This window comes from Oncorhynchus mykiss, chromosome 5 (assembly GCF_057628025.1).
Source record: "Oncorhynchus mykiss isolate SJ-2025 chromosome 5, ASM5762802v1, whole genome shotgun sequence".
NCBI lineage: Eukaryota > Metazoa > Chordata > Actinopteri > Salmoniformes > Salmonidae > Oncorhynchus > Oncorhynchus mykiss.
In genome coordinates, this window is record NC_143026.1 from 28,425,874 (window position 1) to 28,441,807 (window position 15,934).

General features: G+C 42.5%; 1 protein-coding gene across 4 annotated transcripts; it reads left to right on the forward strand.

The window, feature by feature from the left end:
• Positions 1–348: 348 nt before the first annotated feature.
• On the forward strand, positions 349–15,643 carry LOC110523531 (crk-like protein). Of its 4 annotated transcripts, none has more exons than XM_021602308.3 (4): positions 349–749; positions 1,190–1,519; positions 4,543–5,011; positions 13,540–15,643. In XM_021602308.3, the coding sequence occupies exons 2-4, from the start codon at positions 1,209–1,211 to the stop codon at positions 13,672–13,674; spliced, it is 915 nt and encodes a 304-aa protein (XP_021457983.1). In that variant the 5' UTR covers positions 349–749; positions 1,190–1,208; the 3' UTR covers positions 13,675–15,643. The 4 variants fall into 4 exon arrangements, with proteins under 4 accessions (XP_021457983.1, XP_021457984.1, XP_021457985.1 ...); XM_021602309.3 differs by having other exon boundaries at positions 362–444; XM_021602310.3 differs by having other exon boundaries at positions 364–749; positions 1,223–1,519.
• Positions 15,644–15,934: the final 291 nt, after the last annotated feature.

Sequence of the window (15,934 nt, forward strand, 5' to 3'; positions counted from 1 at the left end):
TCTGAATCAAAGTCCATTTGAAAACTATACATTTGTACAAAGGACCACCATCAAGGTCTTCCTATGATCTGGATATGAAGTCCTCCTATGTTGTCCATATTGATTGGATGCAGGCCAAGAACCTGTCTTTACCTCCACTCATTATCAGTGGGGGTTTTCAGGCAATTAGATAAGCCTCAGCCAACTAATAATAAAATCCACTGTGTCGTTTCAGATAGACATCTATTTCATATAGACAGCTTTAGTGATTTTTTCTTCTTCTCAGAAACCCACAGTGTATTTTTTTTGTCGCGCCGGGGTGGAGCACTCGCTCGAGGCGACAGTGACGTGCAGATAGACTGGGAGCGCGCAGATCCGCCCTCTATCCGCCATTTTTTTGTTGTCTCAGACTCAATCAGGTTGGAGGTGTGGAGCCGAGTATAAACAAGGGAAAGACAAATACTAGTGAGTCCTTATTATTGAAAAAAATCAGAGGACAGAAATATACTCAAGAAATTCGACTGTTTTGGGACTCTATACACATGCAGGGGAACCGAGACACTCTTGTGATTTAATTTTGTGTGGAGACGTGTTGCAGGCCGCCATTTTTTGTTACTGCCTCAAAAGTCTGTCGGGACTCAAGAAAAGGATTGAACATATATATTTCGTGCCTTACAGTTCGACCAAGAAGATACAAAGTAACAATTTGGGCTCCGGCGCACAGCTATTTGCAACATTGTATCGACAATGGAGACTCGTTTAATCAAGTAGTGAGGCGACCTTTTCCGTTCTCATTTACTGACAGGGACTGGATATACATTATATTGTTTCATGAGATGTATGTTTGCTTTTTCGGGAAGACGGAACTTAAAGAGGAACCTTGATTGATCATTGTTGCAGTCAGGCATTCTGTATATGTATAGCTTCTACTTTTAGACATTGAGAACTGGCATTTGTCATTGACAATAAACGAATAACCGTTACGCTTCAGAGTTGTCTCAGGCAATTCACAGTCTCTGAAACGTCAGGTTACGTTTGTATTGGATTTAACTAACTGAAACCTGCAGCCTTCGACTTGAAAATCAATTTGGGCGGCTGATTACCCTTCCCTGGATCTTCAAAATCGTTATCTAGCTTATTTAGTTAACTTCTGTGTTTTTGTTTATTTATTGTTTTAAGCTAATATTTGTTATTTCTATTTTGTTTATAGAAGTTAATTTTGATCAAATATGTCATCTGCAAGGTTCGATCCGTCGGACCGGTCCAGTTGGTATTTTGGGCCGGTGTCGAGACAGGAGGCGCAGAATAGATTACAAGGACAGAGGCATGGCATGTTTTTGGTTCGGGATTCTTCAACCTGCCCTGGCGACTATGTGCTGTCAGTATCTGAAAATTCCAAAGTGTCCCACTATATCATCAACTCCTTACCAAGCATGAGGTTCAAAATTGGAGATCAAGAATTTGATCACCTCCCAGCACTTTTGGAGTTCTATAAAATCCACTACCTGGATACGACTACACTGATAGAACCTGCCCCCAGGTAAGGAACTGCCAGAGGCTGTGCCTGCGGCCACATACCACTCAATGGAAATAAGTTAAAAGCTCTTATTTAGGCCTCAGGTTTTCAAGATCTTTAAAATTCCAATGACTTGACACATTACCTGCTATGTGATGGACCTCTCAGAAACTGAGTCAGGGTTGTATCCCATGTCGATCATAAACTTGACCAGTCTTCTACTTATTGAGTAGTGACTGCATGTAATGATAGGTTTAACAATGACTTACATAGTTCCTGTCCGGCTAGGGCTACTGTCTTACACCAGTTTGAGTTATTTATATGTTTCATAACAATTTTAACCTTGACTGGTGTGGTATGTTCACAAAGGGGGTGTGACACAAAACAGTAGTGACATTTGGGGAGAGGAATGTATGTACTTTGATCTAGTCCAGCGTTTCCCAAACTCTGTCCTGTGGATCCCAAGAGGTGCCCGTTTAGTTTTTTGCCCTTGCACTGGCAAACATTGATTATTTGAATCAGCTGTGTAGTGCTAAGGCAAAAAACAAAATACTGGGAAATACTGATCTAGTCAGATGATTTCAGTATTTCAGCAGTAAAACTTGTGTTCATATTATATTGAAACAGTTGTGTGATAATCAATACTGAACCAAAATACACTTCATGACAAAGTATGTGGACACCTGCTTCTAGTCGAACATCTTATTTCAAAATCATCGGCATTAATATGAAGTTGGTCCCCCTTTGCTGCTATAACAGCCTCCATTCTTCTGGGAAGGCTTTCCACTAGATGTTGGAATATTGCTGTAGGGACTTGATTCCATTCAGCCACGAGCATAAGTGAGGTCGGGCACTGATGATGGGTGATTAGGCCTTTCTCGCAGTCAGCATTCCAATTCACCCCAAAGGTGTTCGATGGGGTTGAGGTCAATGCTCTGTCCAGTCAAGTTCTTACACACCAATCTCAACAGACCATTTCTGTATGGACCTCGCTTTGTGCATTTGGCCAATGTTATGCTGAAACAGGAAAGGGCCTTCCACAACATTGAAAGCACAGAATCGTCTAGAATGTAATTGTATGCTGTAATGTTAAGATTTCCCTTCACTGGAACTAAGGGGTCTAGCCCAAACCATGAAAACAGCACCCAGACCATTATTCCCCCTCCACCCAACTTCACAGTTGGCACTATGCAATCGGGCAGGTAGGGTTCCCCTGGCCTCCGCCAAACCCAGATTCGTCTGTCGGTGAAGCGTTAGTCGTCACTCGAGAATGTGTTTCCACTGCTCCAGAGTCCAATGGTGGCGATCTTTACACCACTCCAGTCGTCGCTTGGCATTACGCATTGTGCGGCTGCTTGGCCATGGAAACCCATTTCATGAAGCTCCAGACGAACAGTTCTTGTGCTGACGTTGCTTCCAGAGGCAGTTTGGAACTCGGTAGTGAGTGTTGCAACCGAGGACGGAAGATTTTTATACGCTACGTGCTTCAGCACTCGGTGGTCAGTGTTCTGTGAGCTTGTGTGGCCTACCACTTCGTGTCTGAGCAGTTGTTGATCCTAGATATTCCACTTTACAATAACAGCACTTACAGTTGACTGGGGCAGCTCTCGAAGGGCAGAAATTTGGCGAACTGACTTGTTCGAAAGGTGGTATCCTATGGCGGTGCCACGTTGAAAGTCACTGAGCTCTTCAGTAAGGCCATTCTACTGACAATGTTTGTCTATGGAGATTTCCTGGCTGTGTGCTTGATTTTTATTTACCTGTCCACAACTGGTGTGACTGAAATAGCTAAATCCACTAATTTGAAGTGGTGTCCACAAACTTTTGTATATATAGTGTATAAATGCAACAAGAAACGATTAAAAAAAGATTTTACTGAGTTAGTTTGTATAAGGAAATCAGTCAATTTAAATAAATTAGGCCCTAGTCTATGGACTGGAGAAACCGATATGCATCTGTTGGTCACAAATACCTTAAAAAAAAAGTTTGGGGCGTGGATCAGAAAACCAGTTAGTATCTGGTGTGACCACCATTTTCTTCATGTAGTGCGACACATCTCCTTCGCATCAATCAGGCTGTTGATTGTGGCTTCTGGAATGTTGTCCCACTCCTCTTCAATGGCTGTGCAAAGTTGCTGCATATTGGTGGGAACTGGAACATGCTGTCGTACACGTCGATCCAGCATCCCAAACATGCTCAATGGTTGACATGTCTGGTGAGAATGCAGGCCATGGAAGAACTGTGAAATGTTCAACTTCCAGGAATTGTGTACAGATCCTTGCGATATGGGGCAGTGTATTATCATGCTAAAAGAATGAGATGATGGCGGCAGTTGAATGGCACGACAATGGGCCTCAGGATCTCGTCACGGAATCTCTATGCATTCAAATTGCCATCAATAAAATGCAATTGTGTTCGTTGTCTGTAGTTTATGCCTGCCCATACCATAACCCCACCGCCACCATGGGGCACTGTGTTCACAACGTGGACATCAGCAAACCGCTCGCCCTCACAACACCATACACTTGGTCTGCGGTTGTGACGTCGGTTGGACATGCTGCCAAATCCTCTAAAACAACTTTGTAGGTGGCTTATGGTAGAGAAAGGAACATTCAATTCTCTGACAACAGTTCTGGTGGACATTCCTGCAGTCAGCATATCATTTGCATGCTGCCTCAACTTGAGACATCTGTGACATTGTGTTGTGTGCACATTTTAGTGGCCTTTTATTGTCCCCAGCACAAGATGCACATGTGTAATGATCGTGCTGTTAAATTGACTTCTTGATATGCCACACCTGTCAGGTGTGGATGGAATATCTTGGCAAAAGAGAGATTCTCACCAACAGGGATGTAAACAAATTTGTGCACAACATTTTAGAGATGAGCTTTTTGTGCATATGGAACATTTCTGGGACTTTTTATTCCAACTCATGAAACATGGGACCAACACTTTACATGTTGCATTCATATTTTAATTCAGTGTACATGTTAATCTGTTTTTTTTTTTTTATGCTCCCCCCTCCTCCGGGCCCTCTTCCTCCCCAGGTACCCAAGCACAGCTATAGGCACCAGCCCCATTCAGACGATGGGCGGCCCAGAAGACAACCTGGAGTATGTGCGGACTCTGTACGACTTCACGGGCAGCGATGCTGAGGACCTGCCCTTTAAGAAGGGGGAGATCCTGATCATCCTGGAGAAGCCTGAGGAGCAGTGGTGGAGTGCCAAGAGCAAGGAGGGCCGCATGGGCATGATCCCTGTGCCCTATGTGGAGAAGCTGGTGCGACCCTCCCCTCATCCTGGCCAGCCTCCTCACGGCTCCCGCAACTCCAACAGCTATGGCATCCCCGAACCGGCCCACGCTTACGCTCAGCCTCAGACCCCCTCGCCCCTTCCCCCTGGCACCCCCGGAGCGGTCATCACCCCCCTGCCCTCCATGCAGAATGGGCCAGTCATGGCTAAGGCCATCCAGAAACGAGTGCCCTGTGCCTATGACAAGACGGCCCTGGCTCTAGAGGTAGGAGTCCCTCACTTTCTGTCCCAGCATGGCTTTGTGAAGGGAGGCCTCAATGCCTAAATGTTCCCAGTTGTCTTCTATGCTCGTAGTTCACTAGATTGTGTACATTTCATTAGATTTAATGAGCTCGTAATGTGAAAGTTGCGTTGTAGTTTGTCAGGAACTTAAGTCTGCAGACACAGTACCCATTAGCTACACTAGGCCCAATAATGGACTAAAGGAGCCTAACATTCGTCCTTATAGTCCAAGGACCTTACATGTTCTGTTTGAAGGCGATTTGCTATGGATACCAAAACAACCAAATACTCCATCTAAACGTGAATCAATTCTTAATTGTGGTACGGTTCTAGAAACATAAATCCCTCTACTTTCATATCACATAAAAATAGTTTCACAAATGTAAAATACACACTAACTGTACACTGTTTTAACCCATTTTAACACAGTTGCAGCCAACAGTATTTTTCAGTGACAACTCGTTTAAGGCGTCCATCTTCCGTTTACACACAGATGTTGTTAGACGCAGATAGCTAATTAGCGCAGGTAGTCCACCTTGTCTCCCGTCTGTTTTACACAAACAAGAGCTGTAACATGGAAATATGGGAACCCTAACCCTGTAAAGGTGTAGTAATTTAACAATTTTTTTTGATGCATGTTAATGTTTAAAGCAAGCAAGAAGATACTATCGTCAATAGGTGCTAAAGCAGTTAGGGTCTGAATGCGGAAAGTCTAAACAGGCAGCCCAATTCTGATATTTATTCCACTAATTGGTCTTTTGATGAATTGCATCAGATCTTTTCACATCAAATCTTTTTCAGAGCTGATCTGATTGGTCAAAAGACCAATTACATAAAAAAAGATAAGAATTGGGCTGCCTGTGTAAACGCAGCCATTGTGCCAAATATTGTGGATCAAGTAATTTAATGACAGTTGAGGTGACGACATAATATGCTTGCGGCATCAGAATTGTCTTGCATCCCTCATATTTAGCTTTTGGGCTCCCAAGTGGCGCAGCGGTCTAAGGCACTGCATCTCGGTGCTAGTGGCGTCACTACAGACCCTGGTTTGATTCCAGGCTGAATCACAACCGGTCGTGATTGGGAGTCCCATAGGGCGGCACAGAATTGACCCAGCGAAATCTGGGTTTGGTCGGGGTAGGCCATCATTGTAAATAAGAATTTATTCTTAACTGACTTGCCTAGTTAAATAAAGGTTAAATAAATAGCTAGTCTTTTCTCCTCCTCCACCTTCTTCTGTCCTTGCCAGTGGTATCAGTCTGTGTTGATTTTTCGAGAGGAAGTGCAAAGTACTCAGCTTTCTATGAAGTAGAAATGCTGAGTAATCAGTGGCGGCAGGTGTCTCAGCTCTCTCGAATCATCTCTATTTGTTAAGCTAGCCTTCAGGGGCTCCCGCTGTCCCAAAGACCACCCCTGTAGGACAGGCACCCCACGGGGAGGCTAGGGCTGATGACGTGCCAAGTGGGTGTCAAACAACACTACAAGAGCTTCACCTTTGGTCAGTGGTTTAAGCATTGAAGTAAATTCAGGCTTTATTCTCTGTAGACCTCGCTCTGACAGAGGGTAGTATCGAAAACCCGACCCTAGGCAACACAGTGACTAGGGTCTAGTTTCAATAATAGACTCTTTTGGCATTGGGGCAGGGATTGTCAACTGGCAGCCCGCAAGCCAAATTTGGCCCGTGGGCAAATTTGTATTTGATTTTTGGACATAAGACTGTAAATTCATAAGGAATTCATCTCAAAGTATTTCCACTCATAAATAAAGAGACATATGTCATTGAGGATCAACCTCGTCAAGGTTTGCAATGATTGTTTTTCGCAAATACTGTATCTGTTTGGGATTCTTGAGTACAAATTATATATACTTATGTTCTGTCCCACCGACCATCCTCTGAAGAAAAAAATGGCCCACAGCTGAGCCTAGTTGATGGCCGCTGGCATAGAGGAACTACGTCACTGCCTACTTCACTACTTTGTCCGATTTGAATAAAATACAAAATAGTAGCTAACAAGCTGGAGATCACGGAGGTTATTTTTAATGAGTGCATTTTGCAAGTGGCTAGTTTGCGTCAACTACCTTCTTGAATCTAGGGGGCACTATTTTCATTTTTGGAAAAATAACGTTCCCTAAGTAAACGGGCTATTTTGTCAGGACAAGATGCTAGAATATGCATATAATTGACAGCTCAGGATAGAAAACACTCTAAAGTTTCCAAAACTGTAAAAATAATCTCTGCGAGTATAACAGAACTGATATTGCAGGCGAAAGCCTGAGAAAAATCCAATCGGGAAGTGACTCTTATTTAGAAACCTCTGCGTTCTTATGCGTCCCTATTGAGCAGTGAATGAGATATCAACCAGATTCCTTTTTCTATGGCTTCCCTAATGTGTCTAGTGTCACAATACATAGTTTCAGGCTTTTATTTTGAAAAATGAGCCTGAAAGTCAACATTGCGTCAGTGGTCAGCTGAAGTCTCTCTTTGTGCGTAAAGGACAAATGCGGCCATTGTTTCTCTCTTTCCTACTAAGAAGCCATCTGTCCCGGTTTATATATTATCCAATAGATATTTGAAAAACACCTTGAGGATTGATTATAAACAACGTTTGCCATGTTTCTGTTGATATTATGGAGCTAATTTGGAATATTTTTCGCAATTTCCGGTCGAATTCTCAGCCAAACGTGAAGAACTAACGGAGTTATTTCGGCTACAAAAAATTATATTTTTGGAAGAAAGGAACATTTGCCTTCTAACTGGTAGTCTTGTGAGTGAAAACATCCGAAGCTCATCAAAGCAAAACTATTTAATTTGATTGCTTTTCTGATTTTTGTGACCAGGTTGCCTGCTGCTAGCTAGGCATAATGCTATGCTATGCTATCGATACACTTACACAAATGCTTGTCTTGCTTTGGCTGTAAAGCATGTTTTCAAAATCTGAGATGACAGGGTAATTAACAAAAGGCTAAGCTGTGTTTCAATATATTTCACTTGTGATTTCACGAATATGAATATTTTCTAGTAATATTTATGTCCGTTGCGTTATGCTAATTAGTGTCAGTTGATTACGCTCCCGGATCCGGGATGGGTAACAAGATTAACTAAACCCACTGCAAGGTTTTGTCAGCAAAATTAGTTTTGGAATCGTGACTTTCTTGCATGTCTGCCTCAATCTTTCCCCTTATCAACGTAGGCAGTGACGTAATTCCTCTATGCAAAAGAGTCCATCATTGAAACCAGCCACTGTGTTGCTGACGGTCGGGTTTTCGAGACTAGAGAGCGGTTGCAAGAGAGAGAAATCCTGAGATTATTCATTAATCAGAGGGGACGTGTTTTGTGCATCAGATCAGTTTGTTCTCATCGTGTATCCACCAGAGCAGACGGCAGCTTAGTGCTTCAGATTTCCATCTGTCAGAAAGAAAGTCTGGGGTTGTGTGAATAGCACCACCTCTTTCACAAACTAGAGCAAGGCTGACTAATGCCTTGGATTACCAGCATACCCCAGAACACAGACACAATTTGGTCAGTTAATGTTACTGTAGCCTTCACCACCTTGGTTTAAGTCAAATCTGACTTAATCATGGAAACTGGGGGGGAGGGGCTTCAGAGTACTAGACCCTCACATTATTGTAAACCGTATCTCATTTAAGCATTGTTCACATTGGCAGTTTGAAATGACCAACAAAAAATGCATATCTGATTGTAATTTGTTCTTTTTCCTCCAGTCTGAACAGCCAAAAAGCACATTGATTCAGATATTTTAAGCCACGTTTCAAACCACCTTTTGTAGGTGGTTTGAAATTAGATACAAAGCTGATTCCTGGCCATGTGACTTGTCTGACTGGTCAAATCTGATTTATTTGCCTGCAAGTGGTTTTTAGACTTATTTGGCATATGTTGTTGCTTGCTAGCTACTCAGCTACCATATGTTCTAGTCAGAACTGAGTAGCTTATTAATTATTAGTGAATATGCTAGAATGCTAAATGGCTAGCTAGTTGACTGCTGTGGTTAGCCAAAAATTACTTGTTTTGAAAGTTGGATCAAATCAAATAATTTTATCCTTTGATGCTTTAAGTGTTCTTACACTATGATTTTGAACATGACAAGCAACTGGGAAACATCCATGACAGGCATTGTCACCTTAGTTTGTTTTCTGAGTGATGGGAAGCACAGGCACCACCACCATCAGCTTACACCACTATCAGCTTACACCACTGTGCTCACACCAATCATTACTAAGACAACTAGCATAGCAATGTCAGCAAATAACTGCTGTCTGAACTAGAGGTCGACCAATTAATCGGAATGGCCGATTAATTAGGGCCGATTTCAAGTTTTCATAACAATCGGAAATATTTTATTTTTTATTTTTTATACCTTTTTATTTAACTACGCAAGTCACTTATTTTCAATGACTGCCTAGGAACTGTGGGTTAACTGCCTTGTTCAGGGGCAGAACGACAGATTTTCACCTTGTCAGCTCAGGGGTTGCAATCTTGCAACCGCACAGTTAACTAGTCCAACGCTCTAACCATTGCACTCCACGAGTAGCCTGCCTGTTACGCGAATGCAGTAGAAGCCAAGGTAAATTGCTAGCTAGCATTAAACTTATCTTATAAAAAACAATCAATCATGATCACTAGTTATAACTACTAATCCAGTTTAGCAGGCAATATTAACCAGGTGAAATTGTCATTTCTCTTGCGTTCATTGCACGCAGAGTCAGGGTATATGCAACAGTTTAGGCGGCCTGGCTCATTGCGAACTAATTTGAAATAATTTTACGTAATTATGACATACATTGAAGGTTGTGCAATGTAACAAGAATATTCAGACTTAGGGATGCCACCCGTTAGATAGAATACCGAATGGTTCCGTATTTCACTGAAATAATAAACGTTTTGTTTTCGAAATGATAGTTTCCGGATTCGATCATATTAATGACCAAAGGCTCGTATTTCTGTGTGTTATTATGTTATAATTAAGTCTGATTTGATAGAGCAGTCTGATTGAGCAGCAGCAGGCCCATAATCATTCAAACAGCACTTTCGTGCATTTTGCCAGCAGCTCTTCGCAAGCACAGCGCTGTTTATGACTTCAAGCCTATCAGCCTAATGGCTGGTGTAACCAATGTGAAATGGCTAGCTAGTTAGCTGGGTGTGCGCTAATACTGTTTCAAACGTCACTCGCTTTTAGATTTGGAGTAGTTATTCCCCTTGCGCTGCAAGGGCCGCGGCTTTTGTGGAGCGATGGGTAACGATGCTTCGAGTGTGGCTGTTGTCGATGTGTTCCTGGTTCGAGCCCAGGTAGGGGCGAGGAGGGGGACGGAAGCTATCAAAGTAGGTGAGAGAGGGTGGCGGTGAGGGGACACAGGAGGTGAGCAAATGTAATTGAGAAAAAAGGTGTCAAACAATTATTTTTATTTTTAAGTTGAAAAATTCTCAACAGAATTTGTTTTCATATTTGCGTATGTTTATAGCTTAGACCCTATTTCGCATCTGAGGTTTTTGTGTTGTGCCTGCCATCGGTTGAGACATGACATGCTCTTGAATACAGGGTGGGTATAATTTCAATCATAGAAATACAATTAATAGAATGGACGTATCCCATCATACCACTGCAATTTAGCTGCTACACCATTGAAATTTTAAATTGAAGTTAACTTCTAATTACAACCACGAAGATTATCGCCGGTCCACCCACATTCAAATGTCAACTTAAATGATCATGTCTATTCTATTATTTATGTTTCTATGTTGTCAATAGGTTCCCTGTGGAGGATTGACAGTATAATTTAAAACAACATATTCCCATTCAAGTCAACATTCTCTGATGTGTGGACTCCAACCTTCTTTGTAGTACTATTTGACAGTTAAAATGTCTATTTTAGTACACAGACAAAACATGACACACACCCTGTGTTCAAGAGTATGCTGTATCTCAACCGATGGTGTGCACAACACAACCTTAGATGACGTAAAATAGGGTCTAATCTACAACATACAATAATATGAAAAAGATCAGTTAGTGTTGACGTTAACAGTAAAAAAAAAAAAAAAAATCTAATTTGACAACCCTGTTTGTAATCTTTTAAATTATATCTAACTCAACTGTTTTTATATTTTCCAGTAATGAAGACATGTATGTCTCATGGTATGGTGGGGTATGCAAAATTGGTCAAATTTGAGAACATTTATCTCCTTTTAATTTTTTTGTCATTCAGGTCCAAACGGTAATTTTCTGAGCACTTCTACAATGGAAAAATATGTATGGAAGGTTTTGTTCAAATTCAAAGGGGGTGCTGTCAAAAAGTGATTCAAATGGATTCAATCTAATAATATCTCTGTCACTCAGAGTAGGTCATGGCCAACAGCAAAAACCTACAATTTAGCAGGCTATTTTGGGATCATCTGTTTCAGGAAATGAACCTCAGTCATTATATAAAATTTCATCTGAAAGGAGGAATATTTTTTATTTCATTTTATTTAACTAGGCAAATCAGTTAAGAACAAATTATTATTTACAACAGCCTACCGGGGAACAGTGGGTTAACTGGCTCGTTCAGGGGCAGAACGACAGATTTGTACCTTGTCAGTTCAGGGATTTGATCTAGCAAACTTTTGGTTTCTGGCCCAACACTCTAACCACCTGGCTACCTGCCTCCCCCAATATACCCTGTGATATACCGCCCCACCCAGCCCCTTCATAACCGAAAACGGCTACTGAAGTATAGTTATTACCAGCCAAATGTTTGGTTATTGAAAATATATGAACATTTGCAATGACCGTTCACAAGATGTCCAGTTTAGAATATTGTATCACCACACAACAGGATAATTTCTTATATAAAGAAAGTACAAGTAGCCTATACACACAGTGTAAGAACACCTTCCTAATGTGGACTGCACCCCCCTTTGCCCTCAGAACAGTCTTAATTCGTCGGGGCATGGACTCTACAAGGTGTCATGCTTCCCACAGTTGTGTCAAGTTGGCTCAATGTGCTTTGGGTGTTGGATCATTCTTGACACACAAGGGAAACTGTTGAGTGTGAAAAACCCAGCAGCTTTGCAGTTCTTGACACACTCAAACCGGTGGGCTTGGCACCTACTACCATACAAATCAAATGTATTTATATAGCCCTTCGTACATCAGCTGATATCTCAAAGTGCTGTACAGAAACCCAGCCCAAAACCCCAAACAGCAAGCAATACAGGTGTAGAAGCACGGTGGCTAGGAAAAACTCCCTTGAAAGGCCAAAACCTAGGAAGAAACCTAGAGAGGAACCAGGCTATGTGGGGTGGCCAGTCCTCTTCTGGCTGTGCCGGGTGGAGATTATAACAGAACATGGCCAAGATGTTCAAATGTTCATAAATGACCAGCATGGTCCAATAATAATAAGGCAGAACAGTTGAAACTGGAGCAGCAGCACGGCCAGGTGGACTGGGGACAGCAAGGAGTCATCATGTCAGGTATTCCTGAGGCATGGTCCTAGGGCTCAGGTCCTCCGAGAGAGAGAGAGAGAGAAAGAAAGAAAGAGAGAAAGAGAGAATTAGAGAGAGCACACTTAAATTCACACAGGACACCGAATAGGACAGGAGAAGTACTCCAGATATAACAAACTGACCCTAGCCCCCCGACACATAAACTACTGCAGCATAAATACTGGAGGCTGAGACAGGAGGGGTCAGGAGACACTGTGGCCCCATCCGAGGACACCCCTGGACAGGGCCAAACAGGAAGGATATAACCCCACCCACTTTGCCAAAGCACAGCCCCCACACCACTAGAGGGATATCTTCAACCACCAACTTACCATCCTGAGACAAGGCCGAATATAGCCCACAAAGATACCCTGTTCAAATATACGTAAATCTTTTGTCTTGCCCTTTCACCCTCTGAATGCCACAGATACACAATCCATGTCTCAATTGTCTCAAGGCTTAAAACTTCTTTAACCTTTCTCCTCCCCATCGTTATTGAAGTGGATTTAACAAGTGACATTAATAAGAGATCATAGCTTTCACCTGTATTCACCTGGTCAATCTGTCATGGAAAGAGCAGGTTGTGTACATCAAATGTTGAGTACATCAATGTTCTTTCATTATGCGAGGTGAGGATTATGATTATGGATGGCACGCCTATATGACTTCAATGTCCTTGAAGCCTCATTCTGATCCATACTTTCTGCTACATCTAGAGCCTGCCCTCCGCGTTTTAGGTTTTAATCTTCCTCTTAACAATGACAACTTCCCACATTTAATCCTGAGTGAATAGCATATGGTCTGTGCAGATAGCGGTCATGCACAGTGTCGCAAAGCACCAAAGTTATGGCTTTCTGCTCGACCTGTCACAACCATATTACGGTGTCAAATACATGGAGGGTTGGCAAGATCAATGAGTCTGTCAGTACTTTGTGTGATGGAGGCTCTTAGCACTTATCTTAAATTGTCCACCTCATTTGTCTGTGGAATTAAGGAAAACTTAACTCCAACTGTCCTTCATTTCTCCTCAGGTGGGTGATATAGTCAAAGTGACGAGGATGAACATCAGCGGTCAGTGGGAGGGAGAGGTGAATGGCCGGAGGGGTCTCTTCCCCTTCACCCATGTCAAAATAATGGACCCCCAGAATCCGGATGAGAGTGAATGACCTGGACCCCAACCAACCCTCCCTCCCCACAGAGACACTCAAACCTGCTGGCTGTCTCCATCCCGCCTGCCAGTGTCACCACGGTTATGTGCTTGCCTGCTTGGGGCTGTGCGACAGCGGTCTCTGTTATCGTCATGCCAACCATTGTGCGGCTTTCTGACTGTTTACAGCTCTGGACTCAACTAAACTCCCCCATCTGGTTACAGGCTCGTCAGTGTTTTTTGCCTTTGTCTTTTCATTTTCAGACCATCGGTTGGTTGTGTGGGTTGTCATGGCTCCCATGACGCCATGTCTTACCTGGTCATTTTTTATTTGATCTTGGTTACATTTGAATACTTAGGGATTTTTTGAGAGCTTGCTTGGACTGTGTGTTTTGTATTGTGGATGGGAGGAGGTTAATGTGAAAAAGAAGAGGTGACTGAACATCACATGGACTGACTGAGGAGAGCAAAGTCATAAAGGGCTCCAAGTGGGGCCTGAGGATAGAACCAGACAGTTGACTGTGTCTCTCTCCAAACAATCATTCACTGTTGGTACCTTAGCCACGTACACACACACAGATTGACCATTACTTGTTGAGTGTGTGTGTGTGTGTGTGTGTGTGTGTGTGTGTGTGTGTGTGTGTGTGTGGATCAGTCTCAACACCTCTCTTGACTGACACAAGCTGAGCTGACTTGGGCAGGAGGACAAGGCAGAGGCTGACAGAGGAGTTCAAGCCCACATGGATTCTGCCTTGTGGAATAGCCCATAGCCTCAGTGACACAGACCTAGTTGACAGTTTCGTTATTTATGTTTTCCCCAGACTACATGTGAAATGGCCATATGTGAAGACATATTTTGTTTAATTTGTGCCATAAATTCAGGAGTGCTGAGTGAGGCGTTTGTCGTAGTATAAGTGCATGACTGTGACCAGGCTATAGCCAATGTTGTAAGAGTACTTATAAATGCTGTTGAGGGGTAAGGGCTTTTCTATGAGACGGATGCCTCATGCATCCAATGATATGGGTCACAGGAGGTGGGCAATGGTTGCAGCAAGCCAATGACACCCCATCAATGCCTTTCACTGAAAAATGCAACTTAAGTACAAGCAATCCTTCCCTGTTTCCTCCCCGGGTTCCCTAAGGTGGTGATTGGTTACACCCCTGACTCTCATCTCTAGCCAGTGTTGACTGTCAAGCACAGGACCTGAGAAGAGAACTTGGTTGTCTTTGGTTATGTCTAACTGACATTGTGATGCCAGAGCTGTCCTGCTCTCTGGTCTTGGTGTGAGTGTGCTGATAAAGTGCTTCATTAGATCTCTGCTGTAAAGAAGACTTACCCTTCCTGTTGTCTCTTCCCTAGTGCTTGCCCATCAATCCCCCTGAGCTTTTTCATTGGGTAGAGTAATACCATTGTACAACTATCAATCATGTCCTGTAGTGTTTTTTTGTTAGCCAACTGTTGAATTGAGCATTTAATATTTGTTTTAATAACCTTGTAAACAATTAGACTGAAGGTGACTTTTTTTTAAAGGGGGAAAAAATGCCTGCTGGTGGCCTCTGTGCATGACCTCTTGGCCTCTCCCAGGTCAAATGCTGCTTTGTCTCAATGAAAATTTCCTCATTAAAATATGAATTAGACTTGTTTTTATTGCCTTTGTGGAATCAATCCATTCAAATGTAGTTTGGTTTTCCTTGCGCAACCTCCATATTAAACCCTCTGATTAAGCAATACACCAATTTTAATGAATGTTTTAGTTGGGTAAACATATGTTTTATCAACGTGCTTTGTAAAGGCATTAGCAGTATTACTGTTTTTTCCCTCATGTTTTAGAGTGCCTCCGTGTTGTCGTCTTAATTCAAAATAAAAAATTGTGCCTTTTATTTTCTTATACCATTGCATGTGTTAATATTTCCCATGGTTAACACCTGTCCTGGTATGGCCCTTTATGTACACAACAAGTAAATAAAATGTATGTCTACTTCTTTAAGTTGCTCTGACCTCTTTACTATGAGGGTAATGAGTGCCCCAAATAAGTCTCTTCTTCTGCTCAGAACAGACAGGGGGGAATGTGTTCGGTAAAGGGGAGCAGGTGGGTGGGTTGTTTTGCAGCAGGACTGACTGTATCTGGAGCAGGGGACATTTACTCTATCTCTGCTTCATTTCTATCAGTTCCAGTTTTGATTGGGGCTGTGCCCAGGAGAAAGGAAGCAATTAATGAATGTTAATGAAGAGCTAATAAAAGAAAGCTTGCATACACAGTGCTGACCTAGAGAGAGAG